The 24942-nt window shown below is 36.2% G+C and overlaps 3 protein-coding genes across 4 annotated transcripts in view; 1 reads left to right on the top strand and 2 right to left on the bottom strand.

The window, feature by feature from the left end:
• The window catches only part of LOC107625893, an 11847-nt gene extending 958 nt beyond the window's left edge, over nt 1–10889 (top strand). Inside the window, 20 exon segments of the mRNA XM_021116271.1 lie at nt 1–248; nt 976–1518; nt 1602–1721; nt 1802–3760; nt 3829–3945; nt 4188–4370; nt 4474–4536; nt 5326–5397; nt 5486–5588; nt 5673–5743; nt 6459–6578; nt 7798–7857; nt 8099–8139; nt 8242–8319; nt 8403–8487; nt 8965–9141; nt 9286–9533; nt 9766–9828; nt 9943–10523; nt 10627–10889. The exon segment at nt 1–248 is cut by the window's left edge and continues 15 nt beyond it. Of these exon segments, the coding sequence (XP_020971930.1) occupies nt 1–248; nt 976–1518; nt 1602–1721; nt 1802–3760; nt 3829–3945; nt 4188–4370; nt 4474–4536; nt 5326–5397; nt 5486–5588; nt 5673–5743; nt 6459–6578; nt 7798–7857; nt 8099–8139; nt 8242–8319; nt 8403–8487; nt 8965–9096 (3995 nt within the window). The 3' untranslated portion in view covers nt 9097–9141; nt 9286–9533; nt 9766–9828; nt 9943–10523; nt 10627–10889.
• Nucleotides 10929–13221, bottom strand: LOC107625894 (putative pre-16S rRNA nuclease). Of its 2 annotated transcripts, XM_016328625.2 has the most exons (7): nt 12726–13221; nt 12563–12622; nt 12324–12436; nt 11751–11819; nt 11458–11509; nt 11166–11302; nt 10929–11069 (listed from the first exon to the last, which is right to left on the bottom strand). In XM_016328625.2, exons 1-6 carry the CDS (start codon nt 13005–13007, stop codon nt 11171–11173), a joined length of 708 nt encoding a protein of 235 aa, XP_016184111.1. In that variant the 5' UTR covers nt 13008–13221; the 3' UTR covers nt 10929–11069; nt 11166–11170. The 2 variants fall into 2 exon arrangements, with proteins under 2 accessions (XP_016184111.1, XP_016184110.1); XM_016328624.2 differs by having other exon boundaries at nt 10969–11302.
• Nucleotides 19141–24525, bottom strand: LOC107625892 (protein enabled). The gene is made up of 2 exons (XM_016328622.2): nt 24122–24525; nt 19141–20597 (listed from the first exon to the last, which is right to left on the bottom strand). The coding sequence occupies exons 1-2, from the start codon at nt 24383–24385 to the stop codon at nt 19317–19319; spliced, it is 1545 nt and encodes a 514-aa protein (XP_016184108.1). The 5' UTR covers nt 24386–24525; the 3' UTR covers nt 19141–19316.

Raw genomic sequence — 24942 nt, 5'->3', positions numbered from 1 at the left:
TTGAGGCGTTTTTGGCGAATAGGATTGAGGTTGCGATGCGGCTGGCATGGTTGAATAGTGGAGGAGGAGCTGGAGGGGGAGGAGGGAGGAAAAGAGGTGTTAAATTGAAGGAGAAGATGAATTTGGCCGGGGTCGCAGCGAATGTGTTTTGGAGGAAGAAGGGATGTGTGGATTGGTGGAGTAATCTGGATGCTGTGACAAGGAAGAGGGCCTTAACAACAATTTTGAGCAGAGCTGCAAAACCTTTGGTACCTTCCATTTGGGAACTTTCAAAAAAGTTGTTAATTTTGGTTTAGTGTTGGTGTGAATTGAATAATTGATGATAAATCATAAATGGTTAATAATTTTCCATATTTGAGCTAAGAAAAAAATAAAACGTTAAATGGAAGATGTGAAAGTTAAAAGATGGAGTTACTAGGAAAATTAGGAACATATTAAGCTGAAAGTGGTGTTGCTGGAATAATTAGGAAGATTTGAGGGCAAATGCTGTGATAATTAATTACTACTTAGGAAGATGATATTTTGAAAGTCGAGCTAATTATTGGGAAATTTTAGGGAAATTCGGAATATTAAACCGAAATCGGTATTGTTGGGGATAATTAGGAAGATGTTCAGTGGATTTGCTATGATAATTAATACTTAGGAAGACAATTTTTTCAAAGTTGAGCTGCTCGGAATTGGTAGTTTGGAAAATTTTAACCTGATATAGTTTGTCAGGAAAATTTTTCAAAGAATTTTGCCTTCTATACCATTATAGTTAAGTCATATTTAATAATGAATCCATCTATACTTTGTTATATTTAAGTCATATTTCCCATTGTTTAATCTTGGATGAATGGTTCTATTTCTTTCCTTTTCTACGGATTCACATCAGGGGATGTCGTCAGTTGGAATATTCATACATGTAATTTGGGTTAGTATGTTTATGAGACCTTCTCAAAGCATGGGGCTAACTTTTGAATCATAAGTTTTCAGACTCGTGAAATTTTGGAAGTGGCACATAATGCCTCTCAGGATGAGATTTGGCTATACAGTGTGGGAGTTGATAAATTTCTTCAATATAACGGTACTGCATCTGCTCAAAGGACCACCAGAGCATTTCCCAATGATGTAGAACTTGGAACAGTTGTTACACCATTAGCTTTTTGTAACAAACCACCTGCTTTAGCCAGAGCCCTTAATTCTTTGCTCGTGCTTCTAGATGTTAATATGGTGATAACGTCAGTTCTTAATATTGACTACGATATAGGAGAGCTATTCTTTAGTTCATTGGGTTCTGTCTGTACTGTTTCTGATTGTATATTGCGAAAAATACGAGGACTCCTAATGGTTATATCACTGGACTGCACAAAATTTGAACTTCTATCAGAGGAGCTTGATAAATCTTCATCAGGAAGGTCTAAGGAAAAGCCTAGTGCGTTTAATCGTAAAAAGAAGGGACGAACCCGCAACACTAAGAAGCAAAATCATGTCCCTTTCACATGTGTGAATGGTATTTCACATGAAAGGCTACAAAAGGTACTATTGTTTAAGAGTTGTCTGACTATTTTATATCATGCATGTCTGTTTAAAATCCTGATTTCATCCCTCTAATATTTCAGGACATTGATTGTTTAGTGGATAATGAAAAGAAGGCTGATTTAGTGGGATCCAAGGAACCTCCTAATGATCCTCTTGGAAAGGAGATTTCTACTGGGAGCATATCGTCAACTGCAAAAAAGGTTTCTATCTTTTGCCCCATTTAATTTGGATAGTATTTCTCGCTGAAGATTTAAATGGTTTATGACAAACTTCCTGCCAGCAGGATCATACTCGGCGGTTGGACGCTAACAAACTTCGAACTAATTCAAGAAAAAGTAGGAAAGAGAAAAATAAATGTAAAAGCACAACCACTGGCCGAGAAGCTAGCAATTTTCAAAAGTCCATTATCGATGCTGCCTCTACTACTATTATTTCTGAAGGTGGGGTGGGAGTATGTGATAGGGTTTTTGATAAATCTTCCATTAATGCCAAAAATGATTATTTGAATGGTAGTGACATCCACTCCTCAAGTACAAAGAACAGTTTTGCCGAGGCGATTGAGCAAGAAAATGTTGAGGATCTTTCTAAAAGTTGCAATGGTTTAGGTCCTCAGCTTTGTTTAGCATCAAATCAAGGGAAAACTATGTCTCAGGAAATAGATTGTTCAACTTGTGATGTAGATTGTAATGCTCAAAATCCTCCGGCACATGAATTGAAGCATGGTAGTTTCTACAGTAAAGAAGATACAGGTTCTCTTAACTCCGTCTGTGTTCCAGAAGCTGATGTAAAGCCATCTGTTCCTGACAAACTAACCAGAGAGGTTTATGTAAAGGAGTTTGGGCTATTGAAGGAGCGAGATAGATGCCTATTTGAATGTAGAAATTCAGCTTTCTCTAAATGTAGTCCATATGAGTGGCCTGGTGTACCTTCTGTATATTTTCCATCTTTTAATTCTCATCTCCCTCCTGCTACTGATAGATTGCATTTGGATGTTGGGCGGAATTGGCATAATCACTTTTGCCACTCATTTGTTCCCACATTACAGCAGGCAAGAAACACTCCTATTGAAGGTGGACGCAACCCAATACTGTCTCGTCCTATTCCTATGAGTTTAGACTGGCCTCCTGTTTTTCGTGGTGGCATGGCTGCACCGCCAAACGGTAATTATGATTCGGGTTTTATGACCCGGCGGCAGTGTACCTTTTCAAAAGGATTGGCTGTTCACAGCGTCCAGGTTGATGCAACAACTCCAGATGATGAAAGAAAATATTCTGGGGATATATTTGATTTACCTCCTGATATAGCAAATGCGCAAGAGCTAGCAGATGAATTTGACAATCATTGGGTATCAGAAGAAGAGTACGAGGTTCATGCTGTTTCTGGAATAGATTATAACCAATATTTCGGTGGTGGCATAATGTATTGGAACTCTTCTGATTATCCAGGAAATGGTTTCTCCCGGCCACCCTCTCTTAGCTCTGATGACAGTTTATGGGCTCTGCGTGAAGCTGATATGAATAGGGCAGTGGATGACATGGTTGCTTTCTCATCTTCATATAGTACAAATGGTCTGACTTCACCCACTGCTGCTGCCTTTTGTTCGCCTTTTGATCCTGTAGGGACTGGTCCTCAAACTGTCAGTTATGTGATGTCAAGTAATGAAGTACCTGGAAAGGTATTGCATTCTTCCTCTGTTGCAGATGCTGCAGGGGATGAAGATACTTCTGGTTCTTTGGGTAATAATTTATCTGGGGAAATGGAAGGAAAGGCGGGTGATTCACATCCATATCCCATTCTACGGCCAATAATTATTCCTAACTTATCAAGGGAAAGGTCAAGATCTGACTTTAAGCGCAGTGTTGACCATAAAAGCCCTTGTGTTCCCCCGACAAGGCGGGAGCAGCCTCGTATAAAGCGGCCACCATCACCTGTAGTGCTTTGTGTTCCACGGGCTCCACGTCCACCTCCACCGTCCCCTGTGAGTGACTCCAGGAAACAAAGGGGTTTCCCTAGTGTTAGATCTGGTAGTTCCAGCCCAAGGCATTGGGGAATGAGAGGTTGGTATCATGATGGAAGTAATTTGGATGAAGCTTGCTTAAGAATGGATGGGGCCGAAGTTGTTTGGCCGTCTTGGAGAAGCAATAATCTTGCAGTGAGATCTATGATTCAGCCTTTACCTGCAGCCCTTCTGCAGGACCGCCTGATTGCTATGTCACAGATACCACGTGACCAGGAGCATGTAAGAGATTCTCACCTAAGTCCTACTTTGTGTGTGTTGGTATTCATTGGGTTTCTTTCGTTATACAGCCCGACGTGACCATTCCTTTGCAACCTCCCGAGTTACAAAGCTGTTCTGCACGGGGTTCATCTTTGTCTTTGATGCATGGCCTTCTCCATGATGAGATTGATTCTTTCTGTAAACAGGTATAGGACTCATAGCTTTATCTTTTGAGCTGTGTTAATTGAGCATACTTGCACAGTGCTTCCTACAGCTTCATGATCTGTTAATTGTTTTGTCTCCATCATTATATATCTGCATGGTAGCCCTATATTTGAAAATTTTCCAAATAAAATTCCAATGTCAAGAAACCTCATATTTCATGTTAGTGCCAGAAGAAGACAAAGGATTCTAATAGTTATATAATATTATTATTATGGAATCCAAGGTTGCTGCAGAAAATTTGAGTAGGAGGCCTTACATTAATTGGGCTGTCAAGAGAGTTACCAGATCTCTGCAGGTTCTGTGGCCAAGATCCAGGACAAATGTATTTGGTTCAAATGCAACTGGCATGTCTCTTCCCACAAGTGATGTTGACCTTGTGGTTGTCCTCCCTCCAGTGAGGAACCTGGTAAATTGTTTTCTTTGTTCTCTCATGTGTTTAGCTATTCTTTTTACTTTGAAGGGTTAACTTCCCTTTTGTTTCATTTTAATCTTTTGAATAAAATTTTCAGGAACCTATTAAAGAAGCTGGAATACTTGAAGGTCGTAATGGTATCAAAGAAACATGTCTTCAGGTATGTTGACGATGAATGAGGCCCTGTGTTGCCCATATTTTATCTGTCTGCTAGGTGTGTACATCTATATGTTAAGAATAATGCTAAATGTACACCAAAATCAGCTACCAAAGTCAGCTACCAGTATAAAATACATGTTAGAATACAAATACACATTAAAAATAAATTAAACTACACATATATTTATACACAAATACATTAGTGGCTGATTTTGGTTTACAAATAGCATTTTTGATATGTTAAGTAGGATATGTATAGAATTTATGGAAGGTATGGTGAAATATATATATAGTGCAGTACTCAGATTTAAAATAATCTGCACTCACCAGCTCGTTGATTAATTGTTAGATCCTAATAAGTACTATGTTATGTGAAAGAAGTGGAAATAATGTGCTGTGAGGTGTTTGAGAGTACAACAAATTATGGTGTTATATTGATTATACACATGTTGATCATTATATACACAGATTTGTCTAAAGTTACAGCTATCCGTAAAAGGAGACTGCAGAATGTGTTTCCCTTTATTCCTCGGTCACAATATAAAATGCCTATGTTCTGCAACTTGTTAGGTGATCCAATTCTGTCTGTTTGGAAGAATAGGTTTAATTTGACAGATATTTAAGAACAAATTGTTCTTGCTTGTTCCTTTTTTTAAGATGAAATTCAAGTAGAATTTTTTGCTTTCTTGTTTGGAGTAAATTTGATGTAATAATAAATTAATAATAATGAGAAAATACAAATTTTTTCAGCATATAAAAAAAATTGACATTCTATTTGTTTGTAAACCAGCATGCAGCTAGGTATCTTGCCAACCAGGATTGGGTTAAGAGTGACTCACTGAAGACAGTGGAAAACACAGCTGTAACATTTCTTCTCCTAAGCTATAAACTATGAAGTATTTTTATCCTTAATTTTATTTTGATTACATTCTGTATCCTTTTGGTGTCAGATACCTATTATTATGCTTGTTGTGGAAGTACCTCAGGAGGTTATATCTTCTTCTATGGTACAATCATTAAAGGAAGAACCACACTGTACTCATAATGAACATGGTAATGACAGTCATTCTGATGCTATCCAATTAGAAGATTCATCTTTTCCTAATAGTTCTGGAATAAATTTTGATGCCTCCAAAGAGTCCAAATCAGTTCGACTTGACATCAGCTTTAAGTCACCATCACATACGGGACTCCAAACAACAGAAATGGTAATTTTTCCGTGGCTATAGAAAATTACTCTGGTTTGTTTTTTTCATTGTTATAGTACTCTTTTGATGTAAATATATCCTCATTTGCACTAAAAGGATAAAAGTATTGAATCTTCAGTGCCAATGCTTAGCGTTAGATATTTTCTAAATCTCTTTTATAAATACTAACAATTTGAAATTAACATTGGTTTGGTCCTTAATAAATTTGATCTCAGTGTACTGTTGTAATTATGTTATTCTTGCCTATTGAGGTCAGATAATGTCATCTTATGAACTAGATGAAATTTCAAAACTCTGTTATGAATAGATGTCAATTATTTCTGAAACCAAACTGTGTTAAACTTAAAAATGTTTGGACTAAATTGATGTCAATATTTTAGGACAAAGTGAAGCGGATTTCAAAATGTTAGGAATAAAAAAGGATATGATCTCAATCTTCTACCTTTTTGTTTGTTTGGTTGTGGATAAAGTTTTCTATGTATTGAAAATATATTTTGGATTTTGGAGTAGTATTTAGATGGGTGCTCTGGCATATTGTGAGCATATAGTTTCCATGTTACATATTATAATTGGATGCCTATCATTTAAGCGGTTCTCTTATTCTCTGTTCTTGAATGTATTCATTATAGTAAAATTAATAGTTGTTGTAGCGATATGTATTATGTGCCTTTCACTCTTTTTAGGCAAATCAAAATTGTGATATTGCTACTTGTAGGTTAAGGCATTGACAGACCAATTTCCTGCTGCTATTCCACTTGCTTTGGTACTGAAACAATTTTTGGCAGACCGGAGCCTTGATCAGTCCTACTCTGGTGGCTTAAGTTCGTATTGTTTGGTATGTATAACTGCTTTCTTTTACATCTAATATTAATTTCTCAGTGAACTTGTCAAATCCTTTTTGTCCTTTGGTAATGCAAATTGTTGGCCCTTTTAGATATTAGAGGAAGTTTGAAGATGAGAGGGCATGTATTATCTTAATTTATGAGCTCAATTTTTATTCACCAGTGATTAGTTATTTGAAGGATTTGCATAAGCAGCCGTCACCAGTCGTGATTAATGTTAGGGACTTGGGTATTATGGGCGCCGACAACCACGCTCCGATAACATTGTTAGGTATCTAAGGAAAGTGGGAAACCATGCCTTAAAAGCTAGCTGTTAAGGGGGAAGAACCACTCTCCTTATATACAACATCAAGCATCCCATACTACTCGATGTGGGACTTTGAGCACCCATAATACCCAAGTCCCTAACAATACACCGGCCCTGGAGAGCCGACGTCCACGGCGGCTTCACTCTATCGACACTGACCCAACGGTAGCCACTTTTCTACGGTCTATCAGTATTCGGTGTTCACCTTAATCCAGCCTATAGGTAGCCCTTTCCATGGCGCCAACAACCACACTCTGATACCAATTGTTACGGTTTCTCTAGTATCCTTACCGTTAGGGCAGAACTGAGTGTAGAAGATAAGGGTAGAAGGAAAGAACAGAATAACTGAACAGAGGAAGGAATTATCGATGTGATAATTACCCCACTGACAGAATAATATTATAGATTTAAATGAAAGAAAGAACAAGAATAATTGACTTTCGAGTGGTCAATTCTCTCCCTCTAGATTTTCACTCCACTTATTTCCTGCCTACTAGCTTTTCCAGCCTTCCTATTTATAATATCTAATCCTATAACTACTGTCCTAAAGATGTGGAGTTTCAGAATTTAAAATTCAGTTTGCTACTTTTTCTCCTCTCCTTTTATAAGTATATTTAAAAGGAGTTAAATCCCTATGATCTCTCTGGTTTGTTGCAATTAACTGCAAATGACCAGATAATTTTTTGTTTACCTAGAATCTTGTCCTCGGTATTTAAGCAAATATCGGGGAAAATACAGGCCTCTGTCCTTTTTATTTAAGAATGATTTAAATATAAATGGTTGAAACATGATATGATCTATGATACAATACTATGGCATTGTTTAATCCATGTTGCCGATCTTATTTTGTAGAAAACTGGAGTATGTGTCTGCTAATCTTGCATTTCTTTTGATTTTATATACAGGTTTTACTAATTATACGTTTTCTTCAGCATGAGCACCATCTCGGCCGGTCAATCAACCAAGTAAACTTGGGTCTTTCTGTTATTCAAAATTTTTCTTTATCATAGAATCTAGCTGTTGATAGCTATGCAAACCTTATAAATTTGTATCATCGAAAAGCTTTATGTTGACTTCAAATAGTTGACTGAAACAATGGGAAGGAAGCAATATCCAGAATTAGCTCCATTTTTGTCTAGTCAACTGTTCCGTTAGTTCTTGTTCCAGGCATTCCGCTGCTACTAAATAAACTTATTTTTCTTGCAGAGCTATGGAAGCCTTCTAATGGATTTTCTTTACTTTTTTGGGTAAGTTGATGATAATTTTATATGCTGCTTTTCTATTACAGTCAACATAAATGACATTTTAAGGTCATTTGGTCAGAACTTGATTTGATGATTTTCTTATAGGAATGTGTTTGATCCTCGACAAATGCGGATATCAGTGCAGGGAAGTGGGCTCTACATAAAAAGAGAAAGAGGTTGTAGGTAATAAAGCAACTAAACTTTCTCTCTGTAGTATTATATCATTTTCATTTTCTGCAATTAAGTCATAATTACTGTTTCTGCAGTATTGATCCAATACACATAGATGATCCTCTTTATCCAACAAATAATGTTGGAAGGAATTGCTTCAGGATACATCAATGCATTAAGGTAATAAATAATAGTGCAGTTATAACCAATTACTCTTGACTTATTTCTATTGCAAAAGTTGGCCTTTACTAAGCCATGATGACAAAAAAGAAAACTCACCTAAAGCTGGCATGCAAAATCTCTTATATAGTATTGGAGAATGATGGAGCTTAGTTAACCATCTGTTATACTCGTATTTTATTCTCGTCACTGATTATTATGATGTATTTATATTTTAGGTGACTGAATTTGAAATCTTATTGGATCACAAATACATTTCCAACTTTTTAAGAACTGCAAGTATAAGGGATATTTTTTTCCTTCTCAAAAAAGGAAAGGGATAAGCCTCTTAAGTCACTAACCCTGAATTGGATTGGGATACACTGATGTGGATTCTTGAATTATTTTTAATTGTGTCATTCATTCATCTTCTGCCTGTACTAGGTTTTGTTTAAGAATTATGCTTGTATTTAAGAAGTTAAATAATATTTGGTGCAGGCATTTTCAGAAGCTTATTCTGTTCTTGAGAATGAACTCACATTCCTAAACAGTGATGGCGAATCATGTTCAAAGCCACCTTACAGACTGCTTCCAAAAATCATCCCTAATCTTGATGTATCAAACTCATAAGATTCTCATCTCATGAAGACTGGAAAAGTTATTTTTGTCTGAAAGGTAGTTCAAGTCACCAATGACTGGAGACCATGACACTAATATTTATCATGAAGTCGACTTTAATTTTTGCTCATTACAATGAAGGATGTTGAGATGATCGTTTGAGTATCTTTTACTCTATCTTATTCATTTTCTCTTTGGCAGGTTCTTGAGTGGTGCAAGCTGTGCGGATGTCTGGATTGGTCTGGTATTCTGGTTAAGCGGTATGGACGGGATGAAACTGATTGCTAAGTGAAGGGTGATATTCTGAAGTTAATTTCTCATGCCTTGGCCTCCATTCGTGGTACTAGAAGCTGATCACTAGCTGAAGGTTGGTACTCCAAATGCTATATATTGGTGTTGCAGAAGTTGATGAACGTTTATTTTTTCATGCCTTGACCTCCAAGTGCTCGGTAAGCCCCAGCTCAAAGATGTTCTCTTGCTTTTGGTATACAGAATTTTAATAGTTGTATACTAGTATAGTATGTAGCATTTGTACCATGCTTCCTCGGACATTTGATTTTTGCCCATGGAACCAAACATTTAATAGTTATTTCAATAGCAATTAATTTCAATCTAGTTCCATGAGGTGGAAGTTTTTGCGTCATTTACTTAGCTTTAGGCTCTTGAACATTTTCTTTGCAGCTGGTGCAAAGAGCGGAAGACGATAATCACACACAGCAGTCTTGCCACAATTATGATGTCAGGGTTAGTGTTTCTCTTTCTCTTAAAACTACAGGAATGCATGTTTGTCTGTCTGTCTTTGTTTGCATTGTATTTGTTTCTAGTGAACTCAACTCAAATTTGCTTCCAACATTCCAGCAGGTTGGTCAAAGTGAAATGTGCTGGATTATATGCGACAAAAAGCACCTTCGAAACTCGACGATAAATTTTATCGCACTGTTATTAGACCAATTATATTGTATAGAACAGAGTGTTGGATAGTAAAGGATGAGAATAAACATAAGTAAAGTGTAACCGAGATGGGAATATGCCTGGATGGATGAGTGTTGTACATGTGGATAGAATAAGGAACAATGATATAAGAGAAAAAATTGTAGTGCATTGAAATTTCGACTTAGGTAATTCAGACACGTGAGGAGAAGACCAACTTCTTATTAGTTGGGTGGATCAAATGAAATATAGAGGTGATCAGAATTCAGAAGCAGCAAGACTTAAAAAGAGCATGCATGAAGTGGTCAAGAGAGATCTATATATCAATGGTTTTGCTACAGATATAATACATGATAGGATACAATACGTTTGATTCATGTAGCCGATTTCACACCTAATGGGACAAGACTTTGTTGTTGTAAACATAAAGCTGAATTTATTGTTTGCAATGACATTGAGCTTGCTGTAAACATAAATTTCACTCTAGTTTGTGCAGATGTATGCCCGAGGTACTGTATGCTAGGTGGAAGTTTCTTTCATCTCAATATGTTTTGTTTTGCCCTCTGATATTATGTTTCCTTTGTTCTCAAATTCTGTTTTCCATTATTTCAGGTTTTTGTGCTGTTTTAAAACTGGCAGTTTCCTTCATTCTGAAAAGCCAAAGCAATAGTAGGACAAATTGGATAAAGTTGATTAGATACAATTAAATTTTTATTCCAGGGCATTGAGCCGCTAAAGTGAGATCCTTTTCAAGTATAATCAGAGAGAATTGTAATTTGCTCAAAAATAAAAATGTATGATGTTATAATTGAATGAAATAATTATAACTTGCCCAAAAAATACTGTATGATGTTATAATTGAATGAGTTTTCGAAGTTCTTCCTATGTTAATGTTATGAATGTACGTGAGGAAAGGAAAAAAACCCTCGTGGGAATGTGTTTTCAATATCAAAATTAAAGAAACAATATTACTCGTACGAGGATAATTTAATCCATCGTCATGATACTAATTGTTGGAATATTTTCCCCACAACATCCTCAAGCTAGCTTGCAATCTGAAAAGAACAGCTCAAATAAGATTCCTCATGGGTGTTTGACCACTTAAAATCTCTAGGATTCTCTATAGAAGCTAATAGCCAAAAAGCATGTACTTATATTAATCTTCATCCGAGAAAAAATCGGCATCTTTGGGAGGACCCCTTCGAAGTTTTTCTTGTAGTTCAAGGTTCTTGGGCAAAACAAGTTCGGTACCCTGACCTGATGTGGATAAGTATCTTTCCAATACCATCTGAAGAAAAATATATAAAATGTTTTAGAACTGCGTTTTGTTCTGCTTGCATTTATAACAGAAAGACCAATAAAGAAAGATATCCCTAACATGATGAATATGAATGAATGAATGAATTATTGCCATGGAAGGCAACAATCAAGATATTGACTTACCATGGCAGCATAGGCATCAAGCTTCCTCTGCTGAGAGGACTTACTTAGACCCCTGAAAGAGTTGTAGATGTATATCAATATTCAATCCGCCAAGAAACTTAAATTTCAACAATAACAAAGTTGTATTCTACTAGGTCAAATTGGCTTCATGGAAACTAGGATGATGTGATATCTCCTAAAGAAAACTTCATTTGACTTTATCCTAACCATTCAAATTACTGGAAATTAGCCATCTTAGTGGATAGATTAAAAAGGATATAAGACAATCAATAAAGAAGATTCAAAGTAAATACATAGTGATCATCCGATTTACTGCCTCTGTTGTTGTTCCATGTTCATCCTGTAGGTATACTCTCCAACCCCTGAAATTACAGCAACATATGAAACACAGAATTAAACGACAAATGATAAAATTATATCAACACAGCATCCATCAGGCACTCTCCTGAAAACCTATTCAAATTTAATGCCTGTATTATATAAATATAAGCAGAAGAATCCAATCATTAATTCCTCATCCTTTTCTAATTAAAGTGATATTGGAAAAGCTACTTAAAATAGTTGCTAGGGTCATTAAACATTGAAGTTCCAATTGACCATAAATTCATAACTTAGAAGAATATGTTAATCTTGAAAGATTTTGTATTCACACTCAATCAAATGCTTCTATTTGCATGATGTGACAGTATATGATTCGATAATAACATAAAATTATTTTACACTGATAATATATTTTAATTAAATCCATATGATATATATCCAAATAGCACAAAAGAATGTGCCTGCATTGCAAATTGTAGAACCACCAATTCATCCACTTAATGTTCATTTTCCTTGAAACTGGAAAAGAGACCAAATAGGCATACCTCTCGGCAGCTCGAACGGCGAGTCTTCCTGCCACACTACGAACAATGTTGGATTGCGGCGTCTCCTTCCCATCAGAAGATCTCGGAAGTCCAATTATAAACTCATCAGCCTCCTATATAAAACATACGTACATATACACATACAGTTACTTCCACAATCATCATCTTCAATTTTTCTTTTAAAAAACCCTTAACACAGAAACAAGAATCTGCATTAACCAAATTTAAAGAATCCACACCTGTTGTTCAGCTATGTTAATTATCTTGAGCTCAAGCTTCTGTCCTCGCAGTTCCAAAACCTAAACCAACTATTATTACGATCATAAGACACAAAATAACATGATTCAGAAATGAAAATTGCAGAGAGAGAGAGAGAGAGAGAGAGAGAGAGTTAGTTATTACGGTTAAAGGGCGAATGTTGAAGCCTTTAGTGAGGGCGAGGCCAGTGCGGGCCATGCCCAAATCAATTCCGAGGCTGAAGCCACCTCTCCAATTTGGGTCCCTCTTTCTCCGAACCACGTTTGGTGGAAGCTCTAGGTCTCCTTCTAACTCTGCTATTGCACCCTTTATGATGCTGGTCCTCCAAACACGGTGTTGCTGAAACGACGGCATTTTAGAAGAAGGAGGATTGAGTAGGAAAGGCTTGTGAATTGGTTCAAACAGAAATCGCTGCAGCGTCAACATTGAAGAGAGAGTGTGTGTGTGTGTATGTTCGAGAGAGGGACAGAGACACAAAGCAATGGCGGAGGAAGGAAGGAAGAGCGAAAGAAGAGGAGAAGGAAGAAAGGAGGGCAGCAATGGCTGAGTGAGTGGTGGCGGAGAGAAATGACAATGACAAATGAAGAGGGAGGAGGGAAGAGAGAGAGAGGAGGACGATGGAGGCCTGGGGAAAAAGAAGAAAAAAGGAATTAGATTTAGGGATAAAAGTGGCATTTTAAAACATAATTATAAATAAAAATGTAAAAATCTGTGTCGTATTTTTTTTAACGATACCAAATAGTAAATATTGAAACCCTAGCAGAGAAAGAGTACGTACTCCGTACTCAGAGAGAATGAGAGAAGGAGAGAGCGGGAACGAGTGTTTGAGGGCGAAACACAGTGAGCATGGCGGCCATGCCGTCGGAAGAGATAAGGGGGAGAGTGTGGGTGGGGGTGCATCCGGTGTCAAGGAGGGTTTTTCACGAGGGGGTTTTTCAAATCCTACAAAGATCTCCTTTAGAGATAAAGTCATTGGTCCAGAGAAATCGAAGGCGTTTGCACTTGCAGGATCTCTATCTGGGGATAATATAGCCACGGTGGTGGGCAAGCAATCTTTTAAGGCGCCGGGCCCTGATGGGTTTCAGGCTTTCTTCTTTAAAGAATACTGGAAGATTGTTGGTTTTGATGTTTTGACTATGGTTCGTCATGCGTTCTCTGGTTTGGATATGGATCCAAGGATGATGGAAACTCTTGTGGTTCTTATTCCGAAGGTAGAAAAACCGGTTTCCATTAGTCGTAGCATTTTGCAAGGAGAGTTGTTTGCTATTTGGAGAGGCTTTCTTTTAGCATGGGACTCGGGACAAAGAGACATTATATGTGAGACAGACTGTGTGGAGGCTTTTACTATTGTCAATAATTTACAAGATTGCTCTGGGTTTACTGATCCTTTGGTGTTAAAAATCCGAGATATCATGTCTTGGAAATGGCGTGCTGATCTTCGGTTGATCTTGAGAGATGCAAATACAGTAGCAGACACCATGGCAAAGACTGCAATGAGGACTATTTCTCCCCAAGTGGAGCTTCCATTGCCTTGGAAGGAGTTTGAGAGTAGTATTCAGCGGGACTGCCTTTCTTAAGCAGTTTCTTGTTTTTTTTCTTTCTTAGTTTTGTTTATTTTTCTTTTAAGTCACCAAAAAAAAAAAATAGTAAATATTGATCCATTTTTGGAAGTCAGTGTTTTTTAGTATTTTTGGTCAATATTTAATGAGTGAAATTTCATTTTGATCTCTAATAAATTTATGAAAATCTCTTTTTATCCTTAACCAAAGTATAATGTAAAATTCTTACAATCATAGTTGTCAGAATCGAATCGGTGATTGAACCGGTCAAGTTACTGAGCCACTGGGTCATTGGTTCAACTGGTGGGTCACTGGTTGAATCGATTGACCCGGTCCTATGTAAATAAAAAATAAAATATAGTCAATTTTAAAATTAAAATTTAAAATACATATTTTCATTAACATTTTAAAAATATCTAGCTATTCTAAAACAATATGAAACAGGAACAATAAGTATTTTGTTAATTTTACTCTATTATAAATATTTTTATTTTTTATATTAAAATAACTATTATTTTCGAATTTTAATAATTTATTAATTAGTTTATATCTATTATACTATTATATACTACAAGTATTTATTGAAAAATAATATTAATAGATATTATATAATTATAAAAAAAATAAAAGAGTTTTTAATTATTGTTAAATAAAAATATAATTAATTTAAGAATGAATGAGTTTATAATTAAAATTAAAATAAATTAAATAGAAGTAAATTATTTGCTGAAAGATATTTATATATATATTAATTTACATATGTATTGATAACAAGCTCAACAGCCCGGTGGTTGTGAGTATCATATTTTTCCTGAGGAGGGGGGTTTGAACCCCATCTTCAACATTTTGGAAAAATCTTGAAACTCAAGCGGTTCGGTCGAACTGATCTTACCGAGTTTGACCGATTTTGACCGGTTCGCACCGGCTCATCACCTCATCCGATCAGATCATTGGACCGGACCGGCATAGGATCCAGTTCACCGATTTTTCAGTCGAACCGGCCAGTCCGATCCGATTTTGCTTACAGTGCTTACAATATCCTTATTCTTCTTTTTTCCAAATAAGATCCTAATCCTAATTTTCTAAATTACCAACACACACTTCTCAAAATAGAGAAGAAAAGTAGAGAGAGTGAACAAGAGAAAGAAAAAACAGAAGAAAGGAAGAAAAGAAGGAAAAAGGGTCAGGGTTAGAGTTGTTGTCATCATTGACAATGAGAGAGATGAACAAGGAGAGAGATGGATAGAGAGAAGGAAGCACCACTATCGTCGCTACTGGGATGGCCCTGGAGTAACGGTTGTCGCTGTCGAAGGGGCTGCGTCGGAGGGAGACATTGTCATCGCTGAAGCTCACCGCTGGTGCACCCCGAAGCTACCTCCGCCTCTACTCTGCTCCACCGTGGCTGACCCGTGCCTCTCCCCTGTTCGTCAGAGCTTGTAGTGCTGCTGCAGGAGTCGCTGCCAGAGGAGAAGAACCACCGCCACCATTATTCTGCTGTGTCCTTCACCGTTGACGCTGGAGAGGGCCACCGGAATTGCTGATGCTCCATCCCCTTGTTTCCTTTGTTTCCTTTGGTAAGACTAATCTTGTTCTACCTTGTCTTGCTGTAAAGCCTTATTATTGACTTTGTCCTATCTTGCTTGATATCCCTTTATGCCTTTGCTCAATTTTAAACTACCTTAGACTGTTGGATTCACTGCCATTGTTACCATGGTTGTCCTATGTTGTTGCTACTAAGGTTGTTGTTAACGTTACTGCAATGAGAATTGAAATTGTTACTACTACTCCAGTCCAAATTCTGCGCTCTTTCGTATCCTTTAATTCAGCACTTCGGGTTTGGTCTATTCGGTCCCTTAGGACCACACTGTGAGTAAGCTTTACGTTTATAATTATTTGGCTTTACATCTATAATTATTTCGATATATGCTGCTTGATTTTATGACTATACTTACAAGTTACCAACAAAAGATTTGAATTTGATTTTAATAATGGATTTATTAGAACTAAATATTTATTTTTGTAAAATTCAGATTTTCATTCTGCACATGAGACTGTATACACGTTTGATGAAGTTTTGTATTATTTTAGAATATTTAATTTTATTTGAATATGTGTTTCTGAAACATTGAAGTATTGTTGATACTCACTTATATACTTTGAATTTGTAAAGTATATTCGACATTTCATATGATTAAAAAGGATTTTTGATGAGAAAGTATTATTTGATTTGATTTGATACTGCATATATTTGAAAGATCAAAGATTGGTTATATTTGAAATTATATGTTTTGAATTGGTTTGGGAGGCTTGTATTAGAAAACCTTAGTTAACAGTAGTTATGACGTTAACCTAGATGCATCTGGCTCAGACCTCAGCTAGTAGGGGCGTTGCTAAACTAACGTGTAGACCACACGTTGAATCTGTTATTCCGTACGGACACACTAGAGGAAAGGGCTACCCATAGAGGTGGAGTCGCCCAAGTGTAAAATTTTGATTTGATTTCTGTATGAGAACTTTCTTATTGATTCACTTATGATTATTAACTACTATTTTCTAATTAAAATTAATTTGGTAATAATGTTTATATTATAGTTGTCAGAACCGAACCGGTCAGCTTACTAGGTCATTGAGTCATTGGTTCAACCGGTAGGTCATTTGTTAAATAAAAATATAATTAATTTAAAAATGAGTGAGTTTATAATTAAAATTAAAATAAATTAAATAGAAGTAAATTATTTGCTGAAAGATATCTATATGTATTTAATTTGCAAATATATTAATAACAAACAAGTCAGCTTGGTGGTTGTGACTACCATTTCTCTCCTTGAAGAGGGGATTTGAACCCCATCTCTTTCATTTTGAGAAAATTTTGAAATTAAAGCGGTTCGGTTGGATCGGTCTTTACCGAATTTAACCGGTTTTTATTGATTCACTCTGAGTTTGACCGATTCGCACCGGTTCGTTGCCTTGTGCGGTCCAATCATCGAACTGGATCGGTATAGAGTCCGGTTCATCGGTTTTTGGTTGAATCGGTCGGTTCGGTCTGGTTTTAATAACAATGGTTTATATGGTCTCATGTTGATTATAAATGTATTGTCTAGTCACTGAGTTGTAAAACTCACCCCGTTTTTTCTAAAAACATTTTTCAGGAACAAATACTTGACTATGTGAGACTTTCTATTCAAGACTAACGATCTGCACTGTGTACCTATTCTTTGTTGAGTCCCTAGATGTTATATGCTCCATATGTCACAAGCACGATCTAACCATTTTTAATTATTTTAATTTTTGTTAAAAATGTATAACTATTTATTTTAGAATTTGTAAAATATTTGTAACATTCTTATTCAACTTATATTTGAGTATATTAGGCTTGGTATGTGATTATTCTCCTGAGCGCCAGTCATGGCTCATTTTAGGACCGTGACATATAATCTCATTAGGACCCTTAACGATTAACTCCTTGAGACATTTTGCTCTTTTCATTAATGCCTTCATCTAGAGTTAACGGATCGGATCTTGCCTACGTAAACCGTTAAGTCAATAATTTAATGAATAAATTGTCCAATAACATTATTTTCTTCTTCTTCTTCTTTGCACCAACTCACTACCACCTCCTTTCAATTGAGTAGTTTTATTTGCTTAAATACTTAAATTTGGTTTGGGATATGATTTTAGGAGTTATCATTTTCTGGATTTTGATGATTGAGTATAGATATTTACTTAAAATATCGATTTTTTTATGATTAAGTATGGGATACGTCGGTGTTTTAATTTGTTCGATGTAAGGTTCTCTACTTGAGATGCAGATTTGAAATTTAGTGTGAAACCAAATAGAGACAGGAACAAGCTAGTGATAGAGGGATTGTAAGGATAAGGATAAGAAAAAGAGAGAGAGGGTAGCCATGATGGTAGGGGATTGCCGATGGTGAACAGAGAAGTAGGGGGAGAGATATAACTTCGTGGTTTTGGTTTGGTCAAAAAGAAAAAAAATGATGGCAGTGAAGTGGTGCAGCAAAAATAAAGAATGATAGTGAATATTGGTGATAATAGTAGTAAAAATGGTGAAGAGAAAAAGAGAATGCAAAAAATAGTGGTAGATATGGGTAATGATTAGAGGTCAGGTTGAGGTTATACTCTTTTATTAACGAAAGAGCCCGAATATCTGATAGAAGTAATGGATAAGAGTCATGATAGGATTATGCTTTCGTTAAAGGGATGAAAAGAGATTTTGTGAAATTGTTAGGGACTAAGGTAAAATTTCACTCATATTTAATCAATATAAACTTTATTGATTTATATGTATAAAACTATAAATTTTGATAAATATAAGAGTAAATTATATATCTCTTATATACAAAATTTCTATACATATAAATTACTATTAACCAAATATTAATAAAAACTAATAATATTTACTGAAAATGTAAAATTGACCCGTATTTTATTTATGCTTGTATATAACCGGAACTTAAACATAAAACAAACGGAGCCTCAATTAGCACCGACTTCGGATGAAATACAATCACTTTTTTTTTTTCTTTGTCTTTTTTGTTATTGTTAGCGGTACATTGATTTATTGGAACTGAGTATTGGATAATGGGAAATTGGGAATACTTAATAAAAATTGTAATCAAAATGATTGAAAGTGTAAGAAGAAATATTTATATAGGGCTGAGTTGAACATTTTTATTGACATTTCTTTAGACAATTTACTGGCGGGGAGATGAAGATGATATAGAATTTAAACAGAATTTTTTAAAAGCATTAACAATAATATTAAAACGAAGTTTGTAACGCTGCGCATCCCGCAATTCATGCTAAATTTCTTTCAAAAATCCGGATATGTTTCATTTTCATCTTACATCAGTATCTTCTCACAATTATTACAATCTACATGGTCAAAATATATTCAGTTTTTGTCTGCTTAAATGTTAAAAGGATCATCATTCATTCATGAACAAGCTCGCCAATGCATCCCAGGAACAAACACCAAGAAGTTGCAGCAAGCAACATAGAGGAACGTAGCAATAACATTCATTTGAGAATTTCATGCAGCATTCATAGATATATATATCTGGTTGAAACGTAGTCCAAACAACATAAAATGAAATTTAAACCCAAAGAAAGTGCAAAATTCACTGGAGAGAGAGAAAATAAAATAAGAGTGGTTCTATCATTTATCTTGGTTCTGTGAGGTGGAAGCTTCACACTCTGAAGCTATTTGGTCATTTGCTGCCCCTGAGTTGTCTGATAAAGTCGCAATTAAACTAGGCTGGGGATACTCATGCTGCTGTTTCAATTCACGATTTCCACCTGCATTTTGGGAACCGATGTTAGAATCCTCCGGAGCATTAACATGTGCCATAATTTCCAAGGCTTGTGTCTGAGACAGCTGGGGTTCATAACTGGATCCAGCAATAGAGGGCACTGCACCCAGCATCTGAGCAGCCACGGGACCAGTCTGCGGTGCAGTTCCTGGTGTTTGTCCTTGTGCCTGTGCTTGTGCTTGAGATAATACATTCATCAGAAGCTGAGCCAAAAGGACTTGCGGATCATTATCACCTTGTTGGACTTGAGCATTGATTGCATTTGAGAGGGCATTGATGTCAGGGGGGTTAAGTGCTTGTTGAAGCCCTAGTATTCCGGACAAAGCTTGTGGGCCATGGGCACGCTTGAGATTCGACAAGTGCTTTTTCCCGGTCACATGACTCTGGTAAACAACCTCGGACTCACACTTGACATTACACAATTCACATTTAAAAGGCACAAACTGCTCGGCTGCTTGAGGTTGCACTGGCTTTCTTGATCCATCACCAGTCCTCATTGATTTAGATCCTCGTCCCCCTCTCATCTTACGCTTCAATCCCCGTCCCCGTCCAGCAGTGTTATCCCTGAATTTTCCCTCAGGCTCTTCAGCTGAAACTGCTGAAGTCTCTCCAAGGTTATTCTGCAGCTGTGCTTCGTCATTTTGATTAGCAGCTGCAACTTCAGTGCCAATATTTTCTGGCGGGCCTCCATTGTTCCCCGACTCCTTGACTGTCTTAGGCTGAGCTGTATGAATCTGTTCTTTCTTTTGTTCATTTATTGCCTTCTGTCTCTCTAATTCTTCACGGGCTTTCACATTCTTCTTGTGCTTCTTTCCATTCTTATGTTGTTCCATGACTTCCAGAGTATTACATCCAACCTTACAAATTTCACACCATGCCTTAGGTGGTGGTGGTGGTGGTGGTGCGCCAGGCACTTGAGCTTGTTTGGGTGATGTTGATGACGAAGGTTGCACCACTAAAGTAACCCCAGCAGCAGAAGTCAAATCTACACCATCAGATACGACAGTTGCAGAAGAGTTAGCAGGGAAGTGTCCGCGTCCCCTCCCGCGATTGAACTGGCCTCGCCCACCCCCTCTAAACGACCTACCACCCCTGCCACCCCTACCTCTGTATTGAAATGGCGCAGTCTGTAATAGGAATTCAAGTATGAACACAAGCTTGTATTTACATCGTTGCAATATTCAGGTAAAACATTGTTAAACAAAGGAACAAATTAGAATGACAATATATCTGATATCCATACAAATGACACCATATCAGAAGGGCAGTGATACTCAGCAAAATAAACAGTTATAACAATATAAACTTTCAGCAATTCCTCATATCCACAATAATCCGTCAACATTATGGTATGCAAGTCAATTGATGGAAAACTTGTGACTAACCAAAGCTTGCACATACCAGAGAAACAGTATCATGACAGAGATTAAAATGAAGAAAAGGAAGTATCTGCTTCCGAAAGTTAATAATGAAGGAGAAATTTAGAACCATGACTATGAAATACAAAGTTTAATCTATGTATATCAAAAATCAAAATATCAATTTCAAAATAACAAGTTGTCATTCACCTGAAAACATAAATAATCAATTCAACGAAAAATTAAAACCCTCAACTGTTGTCAAGCAACAACATAACAAAGATCTAATTGCACGAAAAAGGAACAAAAGAAATGGAAAAGCAATTTTTACAATTTGCTTAGATTCTTTGCTATGTAGGTTTAACAATTTTATTCTTTTGGATGCTTTCCTTCGCCATTTTTCAATCCAAAACTAATCAGTTTTGGGCCTCATGCCCTGGTCCACCTTAATTCCAAAACTAAATTGAAGGCTACTAACACTGGATCCAGTATTTAGAAATGTTCCCATATTCTTCCACCATCCCTGTCTCTGTGATCTAACAAGTCAGCAATGCAAGGAGAATATAGAAACATCACCAAAATGTTAAGCATGAGGGCCCTAAACACGGAAAATGCTTTATTTTCCCATTTTGGAGAATCAAATTTCATGTTGATAAACCATTTATCAAACATGGAATTCCCTGATTATGGAGATAACATCAATGGTTAATATACCATTTCTCCATAATTTTCTAATCAATCAATACCCACCCATCAACTGGGGATTTTGACCAAATCATACCCATTGACAATTTTATGAGCCTCAAGATACTGTTGATCAAGCATTCCTGGACAATTTCTCAAGGTCCTGAAAACATGCTCAACGCTTCCCTAAGTCTGAAACTGAAGATAAAACACCCTCTGACAGAAGAAGAAACAAAGATATCAAACCAAAATCATATCCAATGAATGAAAAAAAGAAAAAAGTTTCTTTTCTTTAACTGTAAGGCCTGCTTTTTCAGCTTAAACAGCCAGACAGTTAAAAAGAGAAACATGACGATCTGATGCCCACATCAGCTCTAAAGCAACCAGCAAAGACCCAGCACCATCCGGCATTGATGTAATGATGTGGCACCATAGGTTAGAGCCATTTATTAACTCATACATTGCAATTACTGTCTTTATCTGGTCACTCTAGGGTGCTGTGGCCAATTTTGCAGAGCTCTCAACACCTTCTGAATGGTTTAGATGAAAAGCTGAGGATATAATACCTATTCAAATATTGGCCTTTTGTCCAGAGAAAGTCCCATTCCTGAGGAAGCACAGCAAGATATTCTCTCTAAAAGCATAACAAAATGTTTAAAAATGATTAAGTGCTACAAAATCTTTTATGAGCCTTTTCTATTTAATTCTTCAAACATACAATTGTCTTTTAGGTGGAATTGAGAAACTAGCATGTTAGTGTAGCAGCAAATATGCTGAACTGAGTCTACCACATGTTCCTCCCACTAATCTTGTTTAGTGCCAAACAGGGAGACACTTGAGAAAAAGAAGCTGCTATGGCTTTCTTTTTCCCCTGCCACAATCATTGGGAAGAATTAGTAAAATTAGAAAGCACTTTGAACATATGTAGACACTCAGAACTAAGAACATTAACAATGAAGTTTTGAGTTAACAAACTTTTAAATGCAGTCCTGTACTCATGTTCATCTAAAAACAGACCTAGGGAGGAAAAAGACAAAGACCTTATTGTATCAATGAAAAATAAAAAGAAAAAAAAATCTTGATTGATCCCAATGGCATTGATTAAATGATATAGCAAACTCACCTAGTGGTACAATAAAACATGGCTTTTGTTGTTGGTCAAAATTCCAGAAAAAATGTAAAAACTTGATGAGGTGCTTATAGATGTACTATCCAATTATATATCAAGCACCAAATGTCGGTACAAGTAATAAAACTTCCATAGAAGTTTGGGTGGTATTTTGCTCAGTAAGAATGTTATCATAACTAGAGTAAGAAATAGATGAGTAAAACTTTCTATGGAACTGCTATTTGTTCCCTTATGCTCGACACCTGATACAAAGTGTTAGGCAGGTAAGGAACAAAATGTACCAAAGGAGGAAGGACATATAGAAGTTATGCTATAAAATATTCTTTTTTTAATAAAAGCTGTTCTAAAATAGTGATAGTATTTATACTTTCCAAAATAAAGACACTGAAATAGTATGATGTGAGAAGAATCAACTGATAGTCAATGATATCAATCTCAGCAAAGACAATATTGCGGCAGAAAGAAAATATTCAAGAACAACATAGTTATGGCATCCATACCCAATAGCAACACGTTCCATTCCTTTAATAATTCTCATAACACATAACCAAATGTGTAACAAGAAGAGCCAAGTCTTGTCCAACTAGATGTAGTAAGCATATTTATCACACCATAGTCTCCTATCAACTAACAAATTACGTTAATATGTTTAGAAATCTAAATCCTTCTTGACGATTCCATTTATAGATTTCCTTGCCTCATTCTATATTAGCTTCTCAACTACTCTCCATTTGATCCACTCTTCTTACCAAGAGTCTGAGACTTCTACTAATCTACATAGTCCCCACTTCCATACATAGTTAAACCACCTAACACTAGATTTAGATTCTATCATCCCTTTTCGTAGTAGTTATAACCCAAATTCTCTTTCTGATACTTTCTTTTAGCTATGGACTACAAGTTCTTTCCACTAACAAAACAATACCACCAATTACAAATTCATCACCATTTTCACAATAATAAACTACCATAATATTCATTCCAATGTATTCATTTCTAATACCACATTACTGCTGTTTATTACCTATGGTTTACAAGCCCTCTGTACATAACCAAACCACCTTATCCGAGATTCTATCATTTTCAGACTAAGTAGTCCCATAATAAAATTTGGGCAAATTACACTCACTCCCATGAAATTTAGTGAAATTCAACCAAACTTCCCTCGATCTCTAATAGCATATACTGGCATTCCTAAATATGTAGGTAATACTTCATCCAATATCCTTGTATTTTCACAAAATGCGACACTAAACACCTCTGTAAAGGGATAAGGTAACATTATCTTCCTTTAAAAAGGAAAGTTCATGGGAGATCAGTGTAATTTGCCCTTCAATTTTCTCTCAGCTCTCTAATGCACTCATTGCAAAATCCTATATTATCCAAATCAAATAAATAAATAATCATATTTTTATCACTGAGAAAAACTCAACAAAATTATCAATTAAATTGAAAGAGAAAAGAAAGGGGGAAATTATACCGGGGCGTGCGTGGGTCTTTGAGGAGCCGGTTCAGGATTGACACCGGGAGGGTGAACCGGTGCGGATTCGGGTTGGAATTGAAGGTGAGCTTGAGTTGGATCAGGATAATACGCGTATTGTTGAGTGTAGGGATAATATGGTTGTTGATACGCATAGGATTGATCGTAAGCTTGGATTTGAGATGGATCATACTCATATGAATATGCTTGTTGTTGTTGTTGCTGCTGCTGCTGCTGTTGTTGTTGGTACGCAGAATAATCCATGGCTCTGCAACGAAGCGAAGTCGTCGCAAAAGGAAGAGAAAGAGAAAGAAGAAGATGATGAGGGGAATCAAGAAGGGAGATGCTCTTGTTATTGCCAATGCCTGTAGCCGGATGGAACGCACGATTGGGTCGTCGTTTCACTTCTCATTTCACTAGAGTTTTTCATGATTTTTTTAAATAATATAATATTTACAAAAATAAACACAATCCAAGAAAATTACTTGTTGGCATAAAATATAATCTTTATAAGAAAATTATAAAAAAATAAATAGTTACATGGTAATGTCTTCATATATAATATTTATATGGGTAAAGTATATTTTTTGTCCCTGAAATTTGCTAAAAGTTTCAAAAATATCCCTAAGTTTTGATTTGTTTCAATTCTGTCCCTCAAGTTTTTGATTTGCATCAATTTTACCCTTATTACTAATTTTTTGATAATTAATATTTTTCTTTCCAAATATATCCCTCCCTTATTATACCTATCATCATCATCATCATCACAATCCTCTGTCTCTCTTTCTTTCTCTCTTTTCATCTTCATCGTCCTCTCCACC

Source organism: Arachis ipaensis, chromosome B02 (assembly GCF_000816755.2).
Source record: "Arachis ipaensis cultivar K30076 chromosome B02, Araip1.1, whole genome shotgun sequence".
NCBI lineage: Eukaryota > Viridiplantae > Streptophyta > Magnoliopsida > Fabales > Fabaceae > Arachis > Arachis ipaensis.
This window is presented reverse-complemented; position numbering and strand designations above follow the sequence as displayed.